The sequence below is a fragment of the Mobula birostris genome, chromosome 26, assembly GCF_030028105.1.
Source record: "Mobula birostris isolate sMobBir1 chromosome 26, sMobBir1.hap1, whole genome shotgun sequence".
Taxonomy (NCBI): Eukaryota; Metazoa; Chordata; class Chondrichthyes; order Myliobatiformes; family Myliobatidae; genus Mobula; species Mobula birostris.
The window spans coordinates 15,329,020-15,356,507 of NC_092395.1; the positions used below are offsets into that span (position 1 = coordinate 15,329,020).

Consider the following 27,488-nt stretch of genomic DNA (forward strand, 5'->3'; position numbering starts at 1 on the left):
CATCTCTAATGGCGATCTCAAGATGGACCCTAACAAGACCCAGGTAGTCAGAGACTAGCCACCACCATCGAAAATCAAACAATTCATGTGACTCCTGGGGTTTTCTAACTTCTATTGGATGTTCGTCAGGAACTTCAGCTCGGTGGCAGCTCTGCTGACGGCGCTGACTAAAAATTCCACGGGCCTTTTTGTCGGAATGATTGAAATGGTGGCTGCTTCTGCAGAGCTTAAGTGTGGTTCACAACAGCTCCCATCTTGGTTTTTCCTAACCCGGACCTTCCATTCATCATGGAAGTAGACACCTCAGACATCAGAGAGGATGCCATCTTGCCCCAGTAACCAGCTTTAGATGGTAAACTGCACCCATGTGCATTCTTGCCTAGGTGGCTATCCCCCGCAGAGAGGAACTATGACATCGGGAATCGAGAGCTTCTTGAGGTTAAGTTTGCCTTGGAGAAATGGTGTCACTGGTTAGAGGGGACCAAGAACCCTTTTATCATTTGGACTGACCACAACAACCTGGCTTATATTCAGGAGGCCAAGAGACTGAATTCCAGGCAGGCCAGGTGGGCTTTCTTCTTTAAGTGCTTTGAATTCATCCTAACCTACTGACTGGATGCCCAGTCCCGTCAGTTTGATGAACTAGAACGAGAGGAGCAGCCTACCACCATTTTGTTCCATTTTTACCAGCTCATTGGGGTATTGATGAAATTGTTCACAAGGCCCAAGCTCAAGGGAAGATTCCTAAGAACAGTCCTCCAAGTAGGCTGTTCTTCCCAAGCTCTGTCTGGTCCCAGATACTCTAATTGGGACAGCCGTCGAGAATGTCTGCACACCTGTGATTGTCAGGACCCTCCAGTTTATCAAGAGGAGGTATTGGTGGCTCGGAGTGATGAGAGAAGTTCGGATTCCCACTGGACATTGTCTTGGATCATGATCCACAATTCACATTACATTTTTGGAGGGTGTTCTGCAAACTGATAGGGGCAAGAACAAGCCTTTCCCATAGTTCAATGGCCAGACGGAGCGGACCAACCAAGAGTTAGAACAAGACCCTGAGAAGCCTGGCCTGAGAAAGAACGCACGAGTGGTGTAACCATTTGATGTGGGCAGAAGTCACCCATTAAACCTTACTGTCTTTCCGGAACAACAGGCCGACATTGGGGTCCCTGCGGCTGAAGATCTCGTCCAAAGCTGCAAGCAAAGATGAATTAGGGCAAGAGAGATTTTCTGGTCTTTACCCGGAAAGCGGAGACCAAGATGAACTGAAAGAGAGGTCGGGGACCTGCTTTACAGCCTGGGCGACAGGTCTGGCTGTCCACTCATGATTTGCCTCTCTGAGTGGAATCTAGAAAGTTGGAACCCAAGTTAATTGGACTGTTTGAAATTCTGAGGAAAGTAAACCCAGTGGCTTACACCTTGAAGCTCCCCAAGACCTGAAAGATCAATCCCACCTTCCACATTTCTAAATTAAAACCTGCCTGCACCAGCTCCTTAGCCCCATCCCCATTAGCCCTGCTGCCACCCAGATTTATCGTGGGGGAACAGGTCTTCATGGTGAAAAGACTTCTGGACTCGCATACCGTTCAAGGGATTTGGCAATATCTCGAGGACTGGGAAGCATTTGGACCCGAGGAGAGGTGCTAGGTGCCCAAAAGAGACATTGTAGATCCAGTTCTTAGCCATCACCACCTCCTCCAGCAGCTAGAGCTGACAGGAGTTGGCCGTATGGGAGAGGGTCCTGTTACAAGACGCCCCCAACTGCACCAGCTTCTGGAATTTCGACAGTCAGATAGCTGGAGTACAAATAACCGGCACAACCCCTTTAAGGGTTCAGGACAGTCCCACTAATTGGTAATCATGTTTTGAGCACCAAGAATTGAGTATTTAAGGAACACCTGAACTGTGGTTCAGTGCTCAATTGTAAGCTTGATAGTGATATTTAGTGTTTGCTTTGTGCTCAGATCCAGTTTGATACCGTGTCTTGAACCTTGCTTTGGATACCCCAACATCTGGGTCCAAACCATCCTTGTGAAGGACTCTCGTCTCTCACACACACAGTACAGTGCAGGGGAATGTACAACCTCCTTACAGACGGTGGGAGGAATTAAACTGCGATAACATTATGCTAATTACTTTGATACCATGCTTACGTGAAGGTATTAGCAAAGACCAAGTCTGATTGATGTATACTTTTGTAATGGTGGGATTTGGGAATAACATGGGGGAAGTGGAACTGAACAGCGATGTAGGATTCTCCATAATACTGATTAGCAGAGTAGGTTGAAAGATCTAAATAGCCTACACAAGAGCAAGAGAACAAGGAGCACAGATAAGCCAGCTTGCCCCTCAAGTTTGCTCTGCCACTTCAATTGTGGTGATCCAGCCTTGGTATCAACACCACAACATCAACAAATGCTTATCAGTTTGTCTTGAGCACATTGCATGTTTCCGCCTCTACAGTCTCAACGGTAGAGAATTCCAAAAATTCCTGAACCACAGAAGAAATTCCTACTTCCTGTTTTAAAGTGGCAACCACTTAAACCATGCCCAAATTCTAACGGCCAGGCTAGGTGAAGTATCCACTTGTAAAACCTTAGAATTTTGTGTTTCAATGAGTCCATCTCTACTCAATGGAAGAATGAGGTCCAATCTGCTCATCCTTTCTTCATACGTCAACACTTTCATTCCAGGAATACCCTTCTCCCAACCACCTTATTCTGGTTTCTTTCCCCTTTATATCCAGTCCTCATGAAGGATCTCGGCCCAAAGGGTTGATTGTTTATTCCCCTCTGTAGATCCTGCCCGTCCTCTGAGTTCCTCCACCATTTTGTGTGTGCTTTTCAGTACTATCTCCAGTGCATGGATATCATTTCTTAAATATATTGTCCAAAACCTACTTGCAGTATTCCATGTTAGATCTCTCCAGCAGTTGCTCCTGTTCTCTTCATGTAGTGCCTTTTGTATCCCTCCCCTCTCATGGTGTACAAAAACTCATTACAACCATTGAGTTGCAGTCAGTGATGTGCAGCGGAAAGCCTGGGAGATAATTTGAACACTTATTGAACACTTATACAGTGCAATAGACCAATCTTGTTGCTAGTTGAGGATAATCAGAGCCCAGTAATCATAAGACCATAAGATATAGGATCAGAATTAAGCCATTTGGCCAATCGAGTCTGCTCTGCCATTTCATCATGGCTGATCCATTTTCTCTCCCAGCCCCAATCTCCTGCCTTCTCCCATTATTTCTTCATGCCCTGATTAATCAAAAATCTATCAACCTCTGCCTTAAATATACCCAATGATATGGCCTCCACAGCTGCCTGTGGCAACAAGTTGGACAGATTCACCACTCCCTAGCTAAAGAAATTCTTTCTCATCTCTGTTCTAAAAAGGACAACCCTCTATTCTGAGGCAGTGTCCTCTGGTCTTAGACTCGTCCACCATAGGAACTATCCCTCTACATCCAATCTATCGAGGCCTTTCAACATTTGATAAGTTTTGATAACTGATATTTATGATGTAATCCCATGAAATCTTCACATCCACCTGATTTAGCTAATGACCTCTTACTTTAATGTTTCCTCTGAAATATTATACTTTTAAAAGAATATCAACATCAGTACTGCCAAACTGGCATTTGATCTGTACTAACTCTGGATAGCCAATGCAGAATATTGGTTCCTGATTCAGAAATCCCTGTTTGGTGGACTGCAATGCCCAGGCATTTCTCATTCAGGATTGGAAACTGGGATTAGAATGGGTTTCCTGGAGTCAATGTTTGTGGAATTGGGAAGTTCTGCTCCAGCAGATCGGGTTCCCAATTCCAAAATGGAAGACTGACTTAGGCTGTGCTGTAGATGTGAATTGGTCTCATTACTGCTACAAGAGTTTTAATTAATAAAAATTGGTCATGCAATAAATTCTACATGGCTTATTGGTCACTATACTAAACTAAAATGGAGTTCTCCCAGGACTTGGCTTGTTTTATGTAACCTAGTTTAATTAAACCCAAAGATGTAACGTTAGAAAGCTCCACCTATGGAGGGATGAAAATGAAGTTTACTGAATTAAATAAGAAAAAGTGAACTTAAAAACAGAGATATGGGAGAATGAGGCATGGCTGACAGGATGTGGACAAGCAACAGAAATACAGCTAACGATAGAAACCAAGATATAAACTGTTAAAAGTGGAATTCGTAGTTAGTATCTCTACCATACTTCCTGGAAAACCTCAGGGTGAAACCCCTGGAGGAGAGATGATATTGATAAAAAGATATATTGAAACTATGGCTATAACAAGCATCAGCTGTAGCAAGAAAATATCGGCAGAGAGTAGTGTCCAAGATCTCTACTGTGTAACTGGGAAATGGTTCTGTTAAATCATACCAAGGGATTTGGTGAATTAAAATGCTTGTTCAGAGTGTACAATTTTGAGTGAAATAAAGTATGTGCAGTAGTGTTGTAACTGAGAAATGTTTGGAAATGACAATATGATATTGAGTTATTTTGAAATGGAAAATAGAATCTAAGAACTTGTGGATTGTAATCCTGTTGTATACAGGTCAGGTTTTTTTTGTGTAAGTATTGCGAATTGACACAGTACCATGAAGCAAGGGGTTTGTGGAGGCCACATTGGGAATCTCTGGCCTAGAGTGTCCAGCATTGGCTCATGCTTTGAATTTATTAAAAGATTTTTGTATGCAACCATCCTAACCACCCGTCTCCTCCTATCGCCACCACTCCACCACTGAAACTTAAAACTAAAGTCCTGAGTTTTCACACTAGGAACCTGAATGCAACAATAAGAAAAGTCACTGAAAAGGTCACTGAGCATTTGTCAAAGGTACACCGTGTGTGTTAATGGGGACATGTTTCTCTTGTGAGCATTTTGCAAGTAAAGCAGGTGCTCTATGGAAACAGTTTTGTAAATTGAAGTAAGCCAATAAACAGTTTGGTTTAATGAGAAGTGTGGGTATTTTCCATTACCAAAGGATGTGCTCAATGTCTTCCTGAGTTCCTCTGCAGCATGACTGCACTAACGTTGAAATTATTTAATACATCCTTGGTGTCTTCAATGGGCTGAATCATCTGGAAACTGTTGATTTTCAATTAAACATGAAAGCAACATCGCAGTGAAACATTTTGATTCCAAAAGGATCTATTTCATGTCCAGAAGTGTTCAGTAGCAATCTGACGTGTAAGTAGTGTTGAAAGTTAGTCTACATCGGCAGAGTTCTACCTCATAAAGATGAATGAGTTTGGTGGAGATAAAGTATACTCTTAGAACCTCATGCAGGAGTTCTTCGTGGCTGTGTCCTAGACCCACTCACACTCAGTTTTATTGATGACCTTCTTTCAAGCGTAAGAACAGAAGTAAGAACAGATTGTTGATGATTACTCAATGTTAACTTCCATTAATAATTTCTCAGTAAAGGAAGCAGTGATCAGTTGAATGAAGCAGGATCTAAACAGGGAATGGCAAGCTTAAAAAGTAGTAATCAGACCATTGAAATGCCAAATAATGACCATTTCCAAAAGGAGTGAATGTAATCAATTAACCACGTCATTCAGTGGCATTGCCATCTCCAAATCACCCACCACCAAAGCTCTGGGGAAATAAACCATTGATCAGAAACATAACTAGGCCCACTGCCTAAAAGGTGCTTGGATGAACGGATCCTAGCAATCTTGCAGCGGGTTATTGATTTCCTGACACCTTAAAAGTCTTCCCATCATCTAAGTTCAAAGTAAATTTTATTATTGAAGTACATATATGTCACCATATACAACCCTGAGATTCATTTTCCTGTGTGCATACTCAGCAAATCTATAGAACAGATACAATGACAGGATCAATGAAAGATCAACTAGAGTGCTGAAGACAACAAACGGTGCAAATGCAAGTACAAATAAATAGCAATAAATAATGAGAACATGAGATAAAGATTCCTTAAAGTGAGATCATTGGTTGTGAAAACATCTTAATGGATTATTAAATGAGTGTAGTTATCCCCTTGTGTTCACAAGTCTGATGGTTGAGGGGTAGTGTTCTTGAACCTGGTGGTGCGAGTCCTGAGGCTCTTGTACCTTTTACCTGATGGCAGCAGTGAGACCTAGGTGGTGATCTTTGGTGATGGATGCTGCTTTCCTACGACATCATTTCATGCAGATGTTATCAATAGTTGGGAGGCTTTACATGTGATGTTTTGGGTTGAATCAACTACCTTTTGAAGGATTTTCTGTTCAAGAGCATTGGTGTTTCCATACCAGGCTCTGATGCAGCCAGACAGTGCACTTTCCACCACACAACTATAGAAGTTCGTCAAAGTTTTAGATGTCATGCCAAATCTCTGAAGACTCCTAAGGAAGTAGAGGTGCTGCCATGCTTTTTTGTAATTGCACTTACGTGCTGGGTCCAGGGCAAATCTTCTACAATAATAACACCCAGGAATTTAAAGTCGCTCACCCTCTCCAACTCTGTTCCTCCAATGAGGACTAGCTCAGACCTGGAATGCTTTCCACTTGTCAGAATTAATGCAGCTACAACAGCTCTCATGCCTGACTTCATCTAGGACAAAGCACCTTCTTTGTGGGCACCCCGTTTACTCCATTAAGTGGTACAAGCATTGCAGCAGTTAGCACTGGCTTTACAGCATCAGCGATCGGAGTTTTATAAGGAGATTGTACATTCTTCCTGTGACCGTGTGGATTTCCTCAAGGTGTTCTGGCTTCCTCCCACATTCCAAAGACGTGCAGGTTGGGGCTAGTAAGCAGTGGGCAAGCTGTGCTGGCCGTGGAAGCATGGTGACACTAGTGGGCTGCCCCCAGCACATCCTTGGATTGTGTTGGTCATTGACGCAAGTGAAGCATCGTTCTGTATGTTTTGATATACGTGTAACAAATAAAGATAATCTTTACCATGACAAATACTCATTCTCTCCACCGCTGGTCTCCATGGCTGCATTGTATGAGTTGCAAAATGTACCACAGCTACTTGTCACACTTGCCCCTACAGCATCACCGAAGTCCACAAACTCTTGCCATCAAAGTACAGAAGGGCAATAGATGCAAGGGAACATCCCCTACGAAACTGCGTGTTTGTTGCTGCTCCTTGATTGCCACTGCCTAATCTAGGAGCTCCTCTCATTGCTCCCACCTCCCATTAATAGTCATCAAACTGCAAGGCTGTGGCAGCTTAAGATGGCAGGTCTCTATTACCTTCTCAAGGGTAATTGGAGATTGACAATAAGTGCCACATGTGCCAGTGAAGCCCATATCCTGAAAATTAATATAAGATTAGGTTAGATTATAAGGGTTGCTGACTGACTATTTCATTAGCTGGAGATATAACCCCGGGATAACGGTTGTCATAGGGACTGAGGAGATCTACTCATATGTTGCAGCCTAATAACTGAGCATATTCAAGGCTGAGATCACGACATGATGGCACTCTAAAGGAAATCAAGACATTGTGTTGTTTGGATGGGGATGGAGGATTGAAGCCCAAGGATGAAATGACAGAGAAGGCTGGAAGGGCTAGAAAAAATGGGCCATCTCCTAAATCTTGCTTTTAATACTCTTGCAGCATTTTGCATTGTAAAATAACGTGAACTTCTCACAGACCAGCTTTATACGTCATTTACATGATCATATTATTACTGTTCTAGATATTTCTGAACTAAATTGCCATGACAGTGAAGATATCCTTCTCAATGCTGGAGGTTTGGTGTCTGCTGCTATTTATTGGTGCAGGTAAGACCTGCGTTTGAAATTTAAGACCTGAAGCAGAGCGGACTTTGAAATTCCAATGAGTTTGCAAAAATTGCTGTCGATGCATTGACAGCTGATTTTTTAGATTTTTAAACATCTTTTATCCTCAAAAATATCTGAAGTACAGGACAAAAAAATGGATGCTGAGACTAAAGAGTAGTGGGTGGTCAAAGCTCCCTAAACCTGGCAAGTGATGGGTGGATCCAGGTGAGGAAGCTTGATGGGCAAGTGTAGGAGAGGAGCATGGAAATGGTAACACAAGCTGGGAGGTAAGAGGTGAACACTTGCTTGACTCACTGAGTTTCAAATTTACAAACAAGATGCTGGAGAAACCAATTCTTTTTTTCTCTGCAACACACATCAAAGTTGCTGGTGAACACAGCAGGCCAGGCAGCATCTCCAGGAAGAGGTACAGTCGATGTTTCAGGCCGAGACCCTTTTTTTCTCTGCAAATTCTCAGTAATTGTGGAAGATAAAAGCTGTTAATATATAATTTTACTTGTAGGTCTGGAGTGCCATACATGTGTAATGGAAATAGCTTTTATAGAGAGCTGAGAGGACTGGAATGTTTCCTTTAGTGGGGGAGTCTAGGACCAGAAGGTGCAACCTCAGAACAGAAGGACGTTCATTTAGTACAGAGATGAGGAGGAATTTCATTTGCCAAAAGTTAGTGAATTTGTGGAATTCATTGCCAGAGACAACTGTGGAGGCCAAGACATCGGGTATATTTAAAGTGGAAGTTGATAGATTCTTGATTAGTAAGGGCATCAAAGGTTACGAGGAGAAGGCAGGAGAGTGGGGTTGAGAGGGATAATAAATCAGCTGTGATGGTGGAGCAGAATTGATTGGCTTAATTCTGCTGCTATGTCTTATAGCCAATCTAGTCCATGCCAAACTATTATTCTGCCTACTTCCATCGTCCTGCTCTTGGAACATAGCCCTATATACCACACCAAACAATGTACCTGTCCAAACTTCTCTTAAATGTCAAAGTCAAACCAACCTTTAACACTACTAAGACCTTCCATCATGTTTGGCACCTCCACATAAAAATTTAAGCAGTTTCTTCATAAAATCCATCCAACTATTTCAAACTGTTTCAGTCTAATCCTTGCCAGTTGATTTAGGGCTGTGCCCTCTGGTCCTAGACTCCCCCATTATAAGAAACATCCTCTCCACATTCACTGTATCTAGGTCTTTCAATATTCAATATTTTTCAATGAAAGTTCTCTTCATTCTGTGCTGTAGTGTTCTATGACGCTATTCTGATTCTGATGTGACCAATGATTCACTATTGATCAGTACTCTTTTGAAAATGTTATTGAAAGTAGATAATTGTAATTCATTTATTCTAGATTTTAATCTTTTATTCTAACACCTACTGCTCCATGCCTAGACTGCATTTTGGGAAATCTGATCACTTGGTTGTCCTTCTAGCTACATACAGTCAGAGGCTAAAGAGCAAAGCTTCGAAGATAAGGACAACAAAGGCATGGTTGGCGGATGCAGAGGAGCAGCAACAGAATTGCTTTGAGTCTGTAGACTGGGCCATGTTCAAGCATTTGAAGGATCTGCATGAATACATCACAGTTGTCACGGACTTTATAAAAACAGTTGTAGATGAGCGTGTCACCACCCATTCAAAATCACTCAGAGTCTTCCTCAGCCGGAAACCCTGGAAGAATCATGTGATCTGCAGTCCGCTGAGGGCTAGATCAGAGGCATTTAGGTCTGGCAACCATTTAAGATGCAAGAGATCCAGGTACAATCTCTGGAAATCCATCTCACACGCAAAGTGGCAATTCCAGACCAAACCTGAATCACTGATGGATGCTTATCAACTGTGGCAGAGGTTGAATGCTATTACCTCTTATTGATGACCCTGTGTTTTCAATCTCTGAGGCTGATGTGAAAGTATCCTTTAAGAGGGTGAACCCATGGAAAGCATCCAACCCAGTTGGAGTACCTGGCTGACTATTAAAGACCTGTGCAGATCAACTGCCTGGAGTGTTCACTGATATCAGTGACCTCTTGCTTCAGCAGTCTGATGTACCCACCTGCTTCAGGCAGGCTCCAATTATACCGGTGCCTAAGAACATAGTAACCTGCCTCAATGACGATCATCCACTGCGATGAAAAGTTGGACAGGTTGATGTTGAAATATATCAATACCTGCCTAAGGTGACTTGGATCACCTCCAATTTTCCTACCATCGCAACAGGTCCACATGAGAAACAAGAAAAAATCTGCAGATGCTAGAAATCCAAGCAACACACACAAAATGCTGGAGGAACTTAGCAGGCCAGGCAGCATCAATGGAAAAGAGTATAGTTGATGTTTCTGGCCGAGACCCTTCAGCAGGACTGGAGATTCAGAGAAGAGGAGTAGATTTAAAAGGCTCGGGGAGAGGAGGAAGAAACACAAGGTGATGGGTGAAACCAGGAAGGGGAGGGGTGAAGTAAAGAGCTGGGAAGTTAGTGCAAGAGATACAGGGCTGGAGAAGGGGAAATCTAATGGGAGAGGACAGAAGGTCATGGAATAAAGAAAGGTACTGGAGGAGGAGCACCAGAGGGAGGTGATGGGCAGGCAAGGAGATAAGGTGAGAGAGGGAAAGGGAATGGAGAATGGTGAGAGAGATGGCAAGTTCAAGAAATTGATGTTCATGCCATCAGGTTGGAGTCTACCCAGATGGAATATAAGGTGTTGTTCCTCTAACCTGAGTGTAGCCTCATCGCGACAGGCCATGGATTGACATATCGGAATGGGAAGTGGAATTAAAATGGGTGGCCACTGGGACATTCCACTTCTTCTGGCGGATGGAGCGTAGGTGCTTGACGAAGCAGTCTCCTAATCTATGCCAGGTATCGCTGATGTAAAAAGAGGCCACACCAAGAGCACCGGACACAGCATATGACCTCAACAGACTCAGAAGTGAAATGTCGCCTCACCTGGAAGGACTGTTTGGGGCCACATCAGATGCCATTTTAATGGCTTTTCACTCAACTCTGGAACATTTGGACAGCAAAGATGCATACATCATGATGCTCTTTGCCAACTACAGCTTGAGCATCAACTACTGCAATCCCTTCAAATCTAAACAAAAAACTTAAAGACCTTGGCCTCAGTTCTTCCTTGTGCATTTGGATCCTCGATATCCTCATTTGCAGACCCTCGTCAGTTCAGATTGACAATAGCAACTCCTCCACAATCTCCCATCAGCACAGGTGCACCACAAGGTGCATAGCCCCCACTCTACTTGCGTTACACTTATGACTTTGAGGCTAAGCACTGCTCCAATACTTTTCCAGCTGCTTCTCCCACCATGTTCAACGTGCCATATTTTCCACCTTTAGGAGGTACCTGGTGTCCCTATTACAGTTGCTTCCACAGTAATGGGATTCTCTCTCTGCTACCTGCAATGTTTATTCTCGTGTTTGTACTCCGATGTCATATTCAGGTTTACTGATGACACCACTGTCATTGCCGAGTCAAAGCTGGTAATTAATCAGCATACGGAAGGAAGATTGAAAATCTGTCTGAGTGATGCCACAACACCAACCTCTCATTCAATTTCAGCAAGACTAAGAAGCTGATTATTGACTTCAGGTCCATGAGCCAGTTTTGATCAGTGGATTGGGAGTGGAGAGGGTCAATAACTTTAAATTTCTTGGCATTATCATTTCAGAGTTGTCTCAGGCCCAGCACGCAATTATGAAGAAAACATGGCAGCACCCTTACTTCCTTAGAAGTTTGCAAAAATTCGACATGACATCTAAAACTTTGACAAACTTCTTTAGATGTGTCGTGGAGAGTATATTGACTTGTTGCGTCATGGCTTGGTATAGAAACACCAATGCCCTTAAATGGAAAATCCTACAAAAAGTAGTGGATACAGTCCGGTAGATCATGGGTAAAGTCCTCCCCACCATCGAGCACATCCACACAGAGTGCTTTTGCAGGAAAGCAACGTCCATCATCAAGGTCCCCCATCACCATGCTGTCTTCTCTCTGCTGCCATCAGGAACATGAGCCTCAGGAGCCACAATACCAGGTTCAGGGACATTACCTCTCAACCATCAGGCTCTTGAACCAGAGAGGATAACTTCATGCAGCTTTCCTCTCCCCATCACTGAACTGTTCCACACCTATGGACTCACTTTCAACGACTCTTCATCTCATGTTCTTGATATTTATTGCTTACTTATTGATTATTACTATTATTTTCTCTTTTGTATTTCCACAACTTGTTGTCTTTTGCACACTGGCTGTTTGCCCATCTTGTTGGGTCTGGTCTTTCACTGATTCCATTGTGATTCTGGTACTTACTGTGTATGCCCGCAAGAAAACAAATCTCAGTGTTGTATATGGTGACATATATATGCTTTGATAATGAATGTACTTTGAACTTTGCACTTGAAGCAATGATATACAATGTATCTGGAGCAAGAACACAGCATAAAAAGGAATTGGATGGCTAGGTATGTTTTGAGGTTGTGCCTGGAATTGGTTCTGTGTGGTGGGTTGCTGGCAGTTGTCTTGAGGTATTGACTGAGAAAGAGTCTCCTGTATTGAACGTTTGTCTAATGTTAACGGGGTAGTTTATAAACCTGTACAGGATTGCCTTTGCCCTTTGTCTGCGATTTTTCTAAAAAATGCAATGTCTCAAGATGTCAGGCATCACCTTAAGCAGCACACACAAAATGCTGAAGGAGCTCAGCAGGTCAGCCAGCATCTATGGAAATGAAAAGATAGTTGACATTTTGGGCCAAGACCCTTTTTCGGGATCAGATGAAATAAGCTTTGTTTTAGGCACTTTAAAGTATTACCTTAAGGTGCCTAAAACAAAAGTTATTTTGACTGATCCCATTGTAGCGACAGAAGGTTGGTAGCTTCTGATACTTGCATGTTATTCTTTTACTCACCTGTTGTTTATCACAGAGTATCTAATATGATAGTGGGGAAGGAGGAGAGTTCTTACTGATTAGTTCCTCGAATTCTTTGTCAATTGCTTACTTGGGCCAATCTGACCTATTCACACCCATCCTTATTGACCTTATGAGTTCTTGCTGACTGTCCTCTTGAAGATTTAACTCATTACTTCCTTTTTCAACTGTAATTTTCTTGGGTGAATATGTTGGCATTCCAGAACAATTTCCATAAGCTCTTTCCAAACTTGTGCCTTCAAGGTTTTAATTTAATGTGATATTCTTACTCAAGCCATTTCCCTCATTGTGTCATGAGGTTGACTCATGGAGTCCATCATGGGACCCAGAAGTTGTATTTGCTCATCAGAGGTGAAAGGCTGTAAAAGAACAATATACAGGTCCACAATCCCTTATCCGAAATGCTTGGGGCCGGTTGCATTTCAGAAATCAGAAATTTTCAGATTTCAGACCCCCCCCCCCAACTGATACCAAAAAATACGTATGCTCAAATCTCTTATTTATCCTGTCTCAGTGTGGTGGACTTTAGGACCCGGCGGTGCACCAAACCATATACTTTAAATCATCTCTAGATTACTTATAATACCTAATACAATGTAAATGCTATGTAAATAGTTGTTATACTGTATTGTTCAGGGAATAATGACAAGAAAAAATTTTATTTCCAGCAAAAACATTCAATAAAACATAAAAATATACAGCTTCAAATGAACCGAGTCAAACACATGGTAAATGACTTATTGGAATAAACGTAGAACGGCACTGTCACTATAAAACTTCAGTAACTTGTCTTTCTGTTTATTTAAATCATATACAGTGGTAGTTCCGACATTATTTTCTTCAGTAAGATGCCGCACAGACAAATCACGATCAAGCTTCTGGAATAACTCCACTTTCTGCGTTATTGATAATGATAGATGCTTCCTTCTCTTTTTCTCATTGTTACCCATAGGGGTATCTGCAGCTCTTTTTTGACATTTTCACAGTGAAATTAAACACAAAGTCAACAGTGAACACAAAATATCAGCGAACAGCAAATGCACGTGTAACCAGTACGAGCGCTGAGCCACAACTGACGCCTGGCGGCCTCTGGTAGTGCTGCCACGTCACACCTGAGTGACATCAGCTGTTGGCGAAAAAAACTTCGGGTTTCGGAGCTTTTTGGATTTCAGAATTTCGGATAAAGGAATATGCACCTGTACTAAGTTTTTTTAAATTGACCTAATTAAATATTTTAATTGCTCTTTGATGGGTGTATAGCAAAAATAATTTAGAAAATTTGAATAAATGAAGTAAACAGTACCTCTAAGAGAAATTACAATGTTTTCCATATTAAGTTGGGTATTATTTGCCAGAATTGTCGAGAGTGAAGCCATTCATAGATTCAGAAATATTTATTGGCATACTTAAGTAAAGGAGAACAACATGATTGTTACTCCAAATCCAATGCAGTACAAAAAAGCACATAATAAGCATAAACAAAATTTTAAAAGCACAATACATAAGATTAGCTTATCTACATAGACTGTCCATAGAGTGACACTAGGTACAGCAGTATCTGTATATAAGGTGACACACAAAATGCTGGAGGAACTCAGCAAGCCAATATTTCAATTCCCCACTCTGCCCCTCCCCCTTACTACTTCTCCTCATCTATCAGCACATACTGGTTCCTCATCCCTTTCCCTGTCTCCCATGGTCCACACTTCTTTCCTATCTGATTTCTCCTTCTCCAGCCCTTTACCTTTTCCCCCGTCACCTTCCAGCTCCTTACTTCATCCCCCCTCCCCCATCCACCTGGCTTCACCTGTCACCTTCTAGCGTGTACTCCTTCCCCACCCCCACTTCCTTATTCTGGCTTCTCCCGTCTTCCTTTCCAGTTCTAAGATGAAGAATCTTGACCTGAAATATCAACTGTTTACTCATTTCCATAGATGCTGCCCGACCTGCTGATTTCCTTCATCATTTTGTGTGCACTGGCTGAATATAAGTACCTCGGTTTTACTACGGTCTTGATACTTGAGTGTAGTTGTACTGTGTCCTCACCAGAGCAGGCTATGTGGAATATATCAGTGATGATCAATGTAATTAACTCACACAGACTCAAATAAACATAGCTGTGAGTCCAAAAGAGTGTGAGTCTAGGACCAGAGGTCACAGCCTCAGAACACAAGGACGTCCCTCTAGAACAGAGATGATGAGGAATTTCTTCAGCCAGAGGGTAATGAGTTTGTGGAATTCACCGCACAGACAGCTGTAGAGGCCAAGTCACTGCGTATATTTAAAGCGGAGGCTGGTGGGTTCTTGATTAGTAAGGGTGTCAAAGGTTATGGGTAGAAGGCAGGAGAATGAGGTTGAGAGGGAAAATAGATCAGCCACGATTGAATGACAAAGCCGACTTGATGAGCTGAATGTCCTTATTCTGCTCCTTATGATCTTGTTTTAGCCAGCTGGTGGCACCGTGACATCAGCGCCGGACTCTGGAGCGAAGGTTCCCAAGTTCGAATCCAGTCGGGCCGCTCCTAGGCACGCTTTCCATCCGTGCCGGGTTGAGTGTCGAGCTCGCAACTCGACCTCGTAAAAAAAAAACTGCACTGCGAGAAGGACGTGGGGGAGAACTCACAGAATCTTTCCTCCAAGCTACTTGAGAAGTGGTCGTCGAGGCTCTGGCAGAGTATGGCACACACACGAAAAAATGATCTTGTTTATCTTTTTTAATGGGTTATTTTCCATTTCTGAAGCCTTGCTGTCATTCTTCAGTCAGCTCACTGGCTGTGAAAGAGATTAAAGAAAAATAACTTTATTTATTTAAAGGTTTGGAAGAATATAATCAAAATAGCACAAATTTGGCAATATCTGACAACTCTGATTAAATGCAACAACGAAAACTAGCATTCTATCCGAGCTGGCATGAGCTCTAATGGTAGAGGGTTCCAGCACTTCTCTGGCAAAAATTAGCTACCATATGTCTTAATATTTTTTCAACAGGTTCCCTGCCTGACAACAGGCCAGCTTATAGACACTGGAGACTGACTGTGAGTTAAGTCTCACATGCATAATTAAACTTTGTTGAGATAGAGGTTGGGGGGAGCAGGAGAGATATCAGCTGACCATAAGGCTCCAAATATGTGGGGAAATAGATGCTGCCTGGCCTGCTGATTTCCTCCAGCATTTTGTGTGTGTTGCTGAGTCTTTGATAAATGATTCCATACATTTCACTTCATTGACCTCATGCTGGTGAAGGTGCAAAGTGAGTGCAACTGATGGCCAATACACCACATGTGCATGCATATACACACACACACACACATCTATGACAATCATATTAAACTGCTCACCCCAAGTTCTCACAAATGCCACTAATTAATCTGCTTAAAGAGCCTTCCTTCAATAAAACACAACTTCAGTCATTAGCGAGTTTGATAGCATTTTAATTCTGTTCTGGGACTGTGTTGATTGACCTGTGTGGATCTCTGACACTGTTGTCTTAATTTTCAGATGCTGTCCACGTCATCTGGAGAAACTGCAGTCATATCACACTGAATTCCTCAGTCCTTCGTCTCGGTAATCCTTTAACAGCTACTTGCCTGTTGAGAAGTGAAGCGTGTGCTCTTGACTACAAAGTTAACCTAACTGCTTTGGTCTGGCAAATGAACGGGGAAGAGATTTCAAGAGCCCAGTACAGTGTGTTGAATAACCAAGCGTCTACAGTCACCTTACCTAATTTCAATCAACTGGAAGGGAACCTGACTTGTTCTGTTTGCAACAACGGATCACTGCAGCTACTTCAGTGGGCCAAAGTCAGAGCTGGATGTAAGTTCACAGCAGGGGTGAATGGGGTTACGGTTAATGAAAATGAAATTAATTACCTAGCAGCATTAGGTGGTGTACTTCTGTCCGCCAATTGGAAACACTACAGAAGCTCTTTCAAACATTTTGCATACTTTTATGAATGTCTTTTTCACTCTGCCATAATAGACAAAACTGATTTGTAGAATACTCATTCAATGTGCCTACTGCCTACTCCTCTGAAGTAGGGAGGTGGTAATTTAAAATTGGGGAAGATGTAATGGGAATCTTGGTTTTCTATTGGATGCCCAAGACTCATCTGGTATAAAAGTTTCAAGGTATACCTGCAGCTGTATCAGGAACCAGCCATGAACTGTTTAATACTCTGGTGGGAACTACCTTGCTCTTGAATCGGAAGACTGTAGGTTCAAGTCTCAGTTCAAAGGGCTTGAGCCCCAGATCTGGTCATTGAATTTAGAATTTAGAATTTATTTAAATCTGGAATCCATCCCACAACAGGAGGGAGTAAAAATCTTTGCGTTATGACTCCGTTGCAATGTACAGACATAGAAACATAGGAAATAGGTGCAGGAGTAGGCCATTCAGCCCTTTGAGCCTGCACCGCCATTCAGTATGATCATGGCTGATCATCCAACTCAGAACCCTGTACCAGCCTTCCCTCCATACCCCCTGATCCCTTTAGCCACAAGGGCCATATCTAACTCCCTCTTAAATATAGCCAATGAACTGGCCTCAACTGTTTCCTGTGGCAGAGCATTCCACAGATTCACCACTCTCTGTGTGAAGAAGTTTTTCCTAATCTCGGTCCTAAAAGGCTTCCCCTTTATCCTCAAACTGTGACCCCTCATTCCGGACTTCCCCAACATCGGGAACAACCTTCCTGCATCTAGCCTGTCCAATCCATTTAGGATTTTATACGTTTCAATAAGATCCCCCCTCAATCTTCTAAATTCCAAAGAGTATAAGCCTAGTCGATCCAGTGTTTCATCATATGAAGGTCCTGCCATCTCAGGAATCAATCTGGTGAACCTCCTTTGTACTCCCTCTATGACAAGAATGTCTTTCCTCAGATTGGGGGACCAAAACTGCACACAATACTCCAGGTGTGGTCTCACCAAGGCCCTGTACAACTGCAGTAGTACCTCCCTGCTCCTGTACTGGAATCCTCTTGCTATGAATGCCAGCATACCATTCGCCTTTTTCACCGCCTGCTGTACCTGCATGCCCACTTTTATGTGAATTTTAAAGTCTAATGGCTTGTAGAAAGTAGACTGTTGCTCCTAGCTTTGTTGCTGTGGAAGTGTCTGCCAGATGGAAGCAGCTGAAACAGTTTATGATTGGGGAGACTCATGTCCCTGATGATCTTCCAGGCCTTCTTTATGCACCTGCTGCTGTAAATGTCCTCAATAGAGGGAAGTTCACAGATTGTCTCTGCTTTACTGAGGAAGTGTCAATCTGTTTTTGAACTCTATCCTTTAAAGCAGGAGTTCCCAATCTTTTTCATGTCATGGAGCCCTGCCATTATCTGTGGACCCCAGCTTGGGAACCCCTGATTTAACATGATATATGTGATTCTCTCGTGATGGTATTCGATCCGCTGCCTGCAAAGTTGTGAATTCAGAAGAAGATCTTATCCAATATATGTAGATAGCTACAGATACCCTCACGAAAGAGAGGCTGTACCTACTGTTACCTACGACACTTAAAAAACTAGATTTCTTCCCTGTTTATCCTCCATGGCAAGTTTAGCTGGCAATACCCACCATTTGAGCAGTGCATCCTCCCTCCCTACCAAGGAGATACTTCCAGCTAACCAAGTAGTTTAAAAACAGTTAATTTATTTTTTGTGATGCACATTTAAATTTAGATAAAAGTCTTAAAACACATTTAAAACTCACTAAGGATTTCTATCATATAAAAGATTTACAATTTACGAACTATTTCTAAATCATAAAGATTTATAAAACACAGGTACAATTCCTATAAGCTAAAACGACATACCAATGAGTTGCAGACGAATGAGTCGTCCATTGCAGAAATCAAAAGCAGAGGAATGGATCCTCGTCACCTCATCTTTCTGTCATTCTTTGTCCATTCATAATAAGCCTAAATATATGCAGTTTTTTTTGCTACTTGGCGACGTCACATGCATGAGATGTTTTTTCAGATACCTTTGTACTGGGAAAGTCATACTGATAGTTTAAGGTCTTCTGGGGACAGAGATTCCAGATAACCCAAATTAATGCTATGGTTGACTTTGAGTGTCCAAGTCTCCAAACTGTTGATAGATCAAACTTAGTTTGATGTGCTAAGTGTTAGTATCAGTCTGGTCTGCAAGCTTCCTTGAAGTAACCCTGGCAAGTATTGTCTGATTCGATGCAGGCCCAATTAACATAGCTCCATTGTCTTACACTGCATCTTTTGAGCAGCCGGGCCTGTGCTGTGAGCCGGCAGCCTGTGTGCTCTATAGACAGTCCTGTTTGTTTGCAAAGCTGTCTTTTAACTTTTGATTATTGCTTGCAATTTTCATTAAGAACTGAAGATTGGTTCTTGTTTACAACAGGAAGCTGAGCAAGGAATATTGTTTAGGAGTTTAAATTACTGAAAAGCAACTCTTTGACCACTGGAAGAGTCGGGTGCTGTGTTAGAAAGCTGAGCTTGGCAAAAAGGCCCCCAGGCCCTGGGCAGTGTATATCCATCACACTTTGGCAGAATTTTGAAAACAGAATATTTTCTGTCATGAGCACCATTTTATGGAAATGTAGCTTATTAGAAGTAGTCTTATTACAGCGTATCTGTTCCGGCACTTGACCATGGCTGATCCATTTCCCCCTCAACCCCATTTTTCTGCTTTCCCTTCATAACTTTCATGCTCTGGCTTATAAGAATCTGTCAATCTCCATCTTAAGTACATCAAACAACCTGGCCTCCACAGCCACCTGTGGCGATGAATTCCACAGATTCACCACCCTTTGGCTAAAGAAATTCCTCATTTCCATTCTAAATGGACGTCCCTCTATTTGGATGCTGTGCATTCTGGTCCTGCTCACCCACTACAGGAAACATCCTCTCCACATCAATGAGATACTCCCTCATTCTTCTAAATTCCGTGAGTACTGGCCCAGACCCATTAAACGCTCCTCATATAATAAGCTTTTCATTTATGGAACTATTTTGTGAACCTCCTTTGAACCCTCTCTAGTGGTAGCACATCCTTTCTCAGAGAAGGTGCCCAAAACTGCTCATAATACTTCAAGTGAGGCCTCACCAGTGCTTTCTGAAGCCTCAGCATTATGTCCTTGTTTTTATATTCTAGACTACTCAAAATGAATGCTAATATTGCATTTGCCTTTCTCACCACTAACTCAACATGCAAATTAATCTTTAGGGAATCTTGCATGAGGACTCCCAAGTCCCTTTGCACCTTGGACTTCTGAATTTTCTCCCCGTTTAGAAAATAGTCTATGCTCTTATTTCTTTTAACAAAGTGCATGACCATACACTTCCCTACTCTTTACCCATTCTCTTGATCTGTCGAAGTCCTGTAGCCTTCCTGCATCCTCAACACTACCTGCCCGTCCACCTATCTTTGTATTGCCTGCAAACTTGGCCAGAAAACCAGCAATTCCATCATCTAAATCACTGACATACAACGTAAAGAGAAGCGGTCCCAACACCGACCTCTGCAAAATACCACTAGTCACCAGCAGCCAATCACAAAAGGCTCCCTTCATTCCCACTCTTTGCCTCCTGCCAATCAGCCAATGCTCTATCTTTTCTATAATACCATGGGCTTTTATCTTGCTAAGCAGCCTTATGCGTGACACGTTGTCAAAGGCTTTCTGAAAATCCATGTGCAAAACATTCACTGATTCTCCTTTGCCTGTCCTGCTTGTTATTTCCTCAAAGAATTCTACAGATCTGTCAGGCAAGATTTTCCCTTAAGGAAACCATGCTGACTTTGGCATATTTTACCATGCGTTTCAAAGTACCCCGAAACCTCATCCTTAACAATTGACTCCAACCTTTTTCCAGCCACTGAGGTCTGGCTATCTGTCTATAATTTCTTTTCTTCTGCCTCCCTCCCTTCTTGAAGAGTGCAGTGACATTTCCAGTCTTTCAGAACCATGCCAAAATCTAGTGATTCTTGAAAGGTCATCACTAATGCCTCCACATTCTCTTCAGCTACTTGTTTCAGAACCCTGGGGTGTAGTCCATCTGGTCCAGGTGACTTATCTAACTTCAGATCTTTCAGCTTCCCAAGCACCTTCTCCCTAGTAATAGCAATAATACTCAATTCTGCCCATGAGCTTCTTGAAAATCTCACATAGAACTAGTATCTTCATAGTGAAGCCTGATGCAATGTACTTATTCAGTTCACCCACCATTTTCCTTTTCCCCCATTACTACCTCTCTAGTGTCGTTTCCCAGTGGTCTGATATCTCTCTCACCTCTCTTTTACTCTTTATACATCTGAAAAATCTTTTGATCTCTCTTTGAGATTATTGTCTAACTTACTTTCATATTTCATTGATCCCCCTTATGGCTTTTTATTTGCCTTCTGTTGGTTTTTAAAAGCTTCCTAATCCTCTAACTTCCCACTAATTTTTGCTCCATTATATGCCCTCTCTTTGGCTTTTATGTTGGCTTTGACTTCCTTTGTCAGCCATCACTGTGTCATCCTGTCTTTAGAATACTTCTTCACCTTTGGGATGTATCTATCCTTTCCCTTCCGAATTGCTCCCAGAAACTCCAGTCATTGCTGCTCTGCCGTCATCTCTGCTAGAGTCTCATTATAAGCAACTTTGGCCCGCTTCTCTTTCGTACCTCAGTAATTCCCTTTGCCCTTATGTAATACTGATATATTTGACTTTAGCTTGTCCATCTCAAATTGCAAGGTGAATTCTCTCATTATATGATCACTTCCTCCTAAGGGTTCCTTTACCTTAAGCTCCCTAATCAAATCTGGTTCATTACACAACACCCAGTCCAGAATAACTGATCCCTTAGTGGGCTCAGCAACAAGCTGCTCTAAAAAGCCATCTCATAGGCATCCTACAAATTCTCTCTCTTGGGAGCCAAAATCAGCACCAATCTGATTTTCCCAAATTACCTCGATATTGAAATACCCCATGCGTATTGTAACATTGCCCTTTTGACGTGCATTTTCTATCTTCCATTGTAATTTGTAGCCCACATCCAGGCTACTGTTCAGAGGCCTGTATATAACTCCCATCAGGATCTTATTACCCTTGCAGTTTCTTAACTCTACCCACAATGATTCTACATTTTCTGATCATATGTTACCTCCTTCTAAGATTTGATTTCATATTTTACCAACAGAGCCACCCAATCCCCTCTGCCTGCCTGCTTGTCCTGCTGATACAATATGTATCCTTGGATATTAAGCTCCCAACTGTAATATTCTTTCAGTTTTGACTCAGTGGTGCCCACAATGTCACACCTGCCAATCTGTCACTATGCTACAAGTTCACCTACCTTATTCTGTATACTGTGTGCATTCAAATACAACACCTTCAGTCCTTTATTTGTCACCCTTTTTGATTTTTGTCTCTCTGCTAAACTGCAACTCATCCCACTGACTGCAAATTTTCCCTATCCATTCATTTTATATTGCTAATTTATTGCCTCTCATGCACGTCACCTTCCATCTGCCCCACACGCTCTCAACTAATTGTTCAGAGCCAAATTCTATAATTATGCCTCTCCTTTAAAACTTACCTGAAAGCATACCTCCCAAAGTTCAGGGTTCAAAAAAAATTTATTATCAAAGTACTTATACTCCACCATATACAACCCTGAGATTTATTTTCCTGTGGGCATTCACAGTAAGTACAATAGAATCAATGAAAGACCCTTCCTAGTAATTTCTTCTTCAGATAATGATTCCATGCCTGTGAAGCATTTCATTCATTTTTCTCTATTTAAGATGCATCATTAGATGTTATGTGTGGCATGTGGCCAAGTGGTTAGGGTGTTGGACTAGCGATCTGAAGGCCGTGAGTTCAAGCCCCAGCCGAGGCAGTGTGTGTGCGTCCTTGAGCAAGGCATTTAACCACACAATGCTCCAGTCTACCCAGCTGAGGATGGGTATCGGCAAAAAAATGCTGGGGGTTAACCTCGCGATATACTGGCGTCCTATCTGGGGGGGGGGGGGGGTGAGTCTCGTACTCTCAGTCGCTTCATGCCACAGAAACCGGCATAAGCATCGGCCTGATGGGCCACAAGGCTCATGACAGACTTGAATTAGATGTTGTAAAATATGACCAGTATCTCACTATTCCCTGTTGTGTATGATGTTCTTACCCCAAAGAGACACAATTATTGTGTTATAAGGTTAAACGGATTCTCAAATCACACTTAACATTTGTCTTGATGGAACTTATTACAACTTAGAGAACAGATTAATATCTCTTGTCTTGTAATGTGAACTGCTTCTTCCATGCCGCCCATATCATATTCGCTAATGCCCTGTTCAGTCTTTTGGGTTTTGTTTATTTCACTCTAAATCTTGTGAAGGAGCAGGTGAAGTGGAATTGATTTGAAGTAAGTGTATGTATATTTACACTGAGTGGCCATTTTATCCGGTACCTCCTGTACCTAATAAATTAGCCATTGAATTATGATTGTGGTCTTTTGTTGCTGTAGCCCATCTGCTTCAAGGTTCAATATGTTATCCCTTCAGAGATGCTCCACAGTTGTAAGATGTGGTTTGTTGAGTTATTATCACCTTCCTGTCATTCTCCTCTGACCACTCTCATTAACAAGTGGTTTCCGCCCACAGAACTGCCGCTCACTGGATTTTTTTGTTTTGCTTTTTGCACCATTCTCTGTAAATTCCAGAGGCTGTTGTGCATGAAAATCCCAAAGGATCAGCATTTTCTGAGATACTCATACCACCCCATCTGGCACCAACAATAATCCTATGGACAAAGTCACATTTCTTCCCCATTCTGAAATTTGGTCTGAACAACAACTGAACCTCTTGACCATGTCTACATGTTTTTATGCATTGAGTTGCTGCAATATTAGAAATTTGCACTAACACACATATGTATGTAATAATGAGGCCACTGGGTGTATGAAACCAATGCAACACTCACAAAATGCTGGAGGAACTCAGCAGGCAGCATCTATGGAAAAAAGTACAGTCGACATTTTGGGCCGAAACCCTTCAGCAGGACTATAGAGAAAAAGAGGAGGAGTAGATTTAAAAGGTGGAGGAGGGGAGAGTGAAACACAAGGTGTTAGGTGAAACGGTGGTGGGGGGGAGGGATGAAGTAAATAGCTGGGAAGTTAATTGGAGAAAGAAATACAGGGCTGGAGAAGGGGGAGTATAATAGGTGAGGATAGAAGGCCATGGAAGAAAGAAAAAGGGGGAGGAGCACCAGAGGGAGGCGATGAAAGGCCCATCTTCAATGCTTCAGCACAATGGCATAGCAGTTCACGCAGTGCTATTACAACTCGGGGTAGAGTTTGGAGTTCAATACCAGTGCTGTCTTTAAGAAGTTTGTACATTCTCCTCATGACTTCTTGACCATGCCTGCATGCTCTAATGCATGGGTTGATGCCACATGATTGGCTGATTAGATATTTGCATTAACAAGGAGGTACACAGGTGTACCTAATAAAGTGGCCACTGAGTAGTTCTTTTCATTGGCCCCAAAACACTTCACGTAAAGTACTTCTACAGATTCTGAAGTAATACTAGGAAACCAGAAGCCAATTTCTAATTAATTGAATGTGTTTGTTATTGTCCCAGGTGCCAAGTTACAATGGAGAAAATTCTTTTTGCTTGTTGATCATGCCATAGATAAGTCCACTGAAGTAGTAAAAGAAAACAATACAGTATATAGTTTAGCAGCTACAGAGAGTGCAGTACAAGTAGGTGCAAGGACCACAAAGAAATAAATTGGGAGATACAGAAATTATTACCATCAAGAAATCATCTTTACCATATGAGCAGACCATTTGAGAATCTGATAACAGCAGGGTAGAAACTGTCCTTGATTCAGGTGGTACACACTTTAAAATTTTTGTGCTTTCTGTCCTGCTGGAGAGGGGAGGAGAGAGAATAGGAAGAGGGTAGGAAGGGTTCATGGTTTGTTGGCGGCTTTCCCAAGGCAGAGGAAACTGCAGATGGAGGCAGCTCCCCGAATGAAGAATGTGATTCAGGGTCAGACATGATCTTTTCCTTTCCAAATTGATCAAAGAGTAAATATTGGCTGGAAAACTTTCTGGCTTTTATTCCAAATAATACCCTGGAATCTTGTATACTCATGAGGGAGCCCAAGAGCGTCTGATTTAACATCATGTCCATAAGACAAGTAAATATCTCTACTCAGCTGCAAGTGCTGCCAGTTGATTAAAACCAACATACAGCAAATAGGACAACAGGCCTCTTTTTATATTAACTATTAGTTTCTCTGCGCAGCTTGAGGTATTGGATTCACATTTCCATAGGTCAACTTATAGGGATGAAGTCAACAGGAAGGAAGCATAAAAAAATATGTTTCTCAAAATACCTTAAAAGCACAAAAATGAGTTCTATTATGACTCAATGTATATGGAATGGTGCAATTGTGTTGTCCTCTAGCTGTTTGTTTGCGTGTAAAATAATAGTCGGCACACCGGCATAGCGATCAGCGTAACGCAACTAAGTGCCAGTGACCTGGGTTCAATTCTGCCACTATCTGCAAGGAGTTTGTATGTTATCCCCATGACCGTGTGGGGTCCCTCTGGCTGCTCTGGTTCCCACAGCCTCCCCCCATTTCAAAAACATACTGGTTAGAAGGAAATTGGTCACATGGTTGTAATTGTGCGCCGCAGGCTTGTTGGACTAGAAGAGCCTTTTAACATACTGTGTCTCTAAATAAAATAATAATTATAGGTCACTGCAATGTGACATGTTTAAACCAAGAAATTAAAGGACATTTGCTTCCAAGTGAGAAAATTCATCTTATGATGGTATAATTACATCCACTTGTCTTGTCAGTGTTGAAACAAATAATTTTCGGAGACCATACAGCTTCACCAGACAAAAGCATTTTAATTTGCCTCATAGAGAAGTATAATGAAAACTAAGTGATTATAGGAAGCAAATTATTAGAAAGAATAGCCATAAAAGTTGAAAAAATAATGGGTTTCTCAGTGATTAGAATATAAGGACTCTCTAATCCCTCTAATCACCAACAACTTGTACTTTCTCTATTCAAGAATATTTCACCTGTCTACCAAAGTGAGTGACCTCACACTTTTTCACACTCTTATCTCCCCACCTGCCATCTGCTCAGTCACTCTAAATTCCCTTGAAGCCTCTATGCATGTTCATAGCCAACTCTGTCATCTAGCTTGGTCTAAAATTAGAGATAACAGTCTTAAGCACATATATATATAAGAATTTTGCACGGTACTGTGGTAATTTTATGTATTACACTATACTGCCACAAAAATAAAACTAATTTCATGACGTATGTGAGTGATGATAAACCTGATTCTGATATGGGCCTCTATTGTGAACTGAGAGTGCGAAGGGGGCAGGGAGAGGGGAATCATGGTTTGGAAAAGGGGAAGGGAGAGGTGAGGGAGTGGGAAGCACCAGAGAGACAGTCTGTAATGACCAATAAACCAATTGTTTGAAATCAAATGACCGTGCCTGGTGTTTGGGCTAAGTTGCAAAACATCAATGAATGGCGGTCCCTGGCTGCCATTTCCAACATTCTTTGCTCCCACAAGGCACTCAAAATATATATATGTACCTAATACTTTTGCACTGTACTGTACACAAAGGAATCAAGAAAATTAAATCTCAAGAAGGGGTTTAATAGGATTAGAGGCAGATGCAATAGGGTCTTTTAAAAGACTCTTAGATAGGCACATGGAGCTCAGAAAAATAGAAGGCTAGGCAGTAGGAAAATTCTAGGCAGTTTCTAGAGTAGGTTACATGGTCGGCACAACATTGTGAGCCAAGGAAATTGGTGGGAGGAGAGAGAAGCAGCGCGCCGCACGTGCGCAGCCCTCCGGTGAAAAATGATATCGTATCTGTTAAATAGGGGCCGTGAACAATTCTGATTTGATGAAAATGGACGTGAAAGCACAGAGGAACATCTGGAAAAATTCCTGAAACACTCGTTTGCTGCTGTTGTTACTGCGCGTTCGGGAATCTTTCGGAGGGAAGGCCTCAAAATCCCCGGCTTTGCTTGCTGTTGGTGACTGAGAAGGAGGTCGAATCGTTGGGATAGAGATGGCGCTCAGTTCTCGGTGTCGGAGGGCTGATCAGAGCTCGAAGTTTTCGGATGACTCAGAGTCGGACCGTGGTCGGGTATGGCAGGGAGAGTTTTTCTTCCTTCTCTCCGTCTGCGTGAGATGTGGGACATTTGAGAGACTTTGAACTTTTACTGTGCTCATGGACTTCTTCATCAAGTTATGGTATTGTTGCACTGTTGTAACTATATATTATATTTATGTGGTTTTGTTAGTTTTTTTTCAGTCTTGGTCTGTCCTGTGTTTTGTGATATCACACTAGAGGAAATATTGTATCATTTCTTAATACATGCATTACTAAGTGACAATAAAAGAGGACTGAGTGTCTTTATAATCTAATGTGCTGTAGGTTTCTATGTTCTATGTTCTATGAGGTATGAATTTTAGAAGGTGGGTGTGTGGGAAGAAGTGCTGAATCAGCCAGGGTGATGGGTCAGTAAGGCCTTGGATTTGATCTATCAGATGTTATACTACAATTACTGTCTTCCTGTTAATAGTTAATTTTCTTTTCACCTATTCCTGACCTCTGTGCCTTTCTCAACTGGAACTTCATCAGTAATCTGGAATGGGAATGAATTTTATGCAAGCAGCCTCAAAATCTGCATTTCAGATTGCCTCATTATCACAATAACTTGAATAATTCCAATCGCTCAACTGATTGGGTGAGGTTTCTTC

At 42.1% G+C, this 27,488-nt stretch overlaps 1 protein-coding gene across 12 annotated transcripts in view; it reads left to right on the forward strand.

Moving 5' to 3' along the window:
- LOC140188374 (interleukin-6 receptor subunit beta-like) overlaps positions 1 to 27,488 on the forward strand; it is a 113,890-nt gene that overhangs the window by 30,988 nt on the left and 55,414 nt on the right. For 5 of the 12 annotated variants that reach the window (XM_072244591.1, XM_072244589.1, XM_072244593.1 and 2 more), the window contains 2 exons: positions 7,674 to 7,758; positions 16,218 to 16,532. In XM_072244591.1, coding sequence (XP_072100692.1) covers positions 7,695 to 7,758; positions 16,218 to 16,532 — 379 coding nt within the window. In that variant the 5' untranslated portion in view covers positions 7,674 to 7,694. Of the gene's footprint in view, positions 1 to 7,673; positions 7,759 to 15,165; positions 15,394 to 16,217; positions 16,533 to 27,488 lie in introns of those variants that run through there. The other 7 variants (XM_072244595.1, XM_072244599.1, XM_072244594.1 and 4 more) reach the window with 3 other exon arrangements.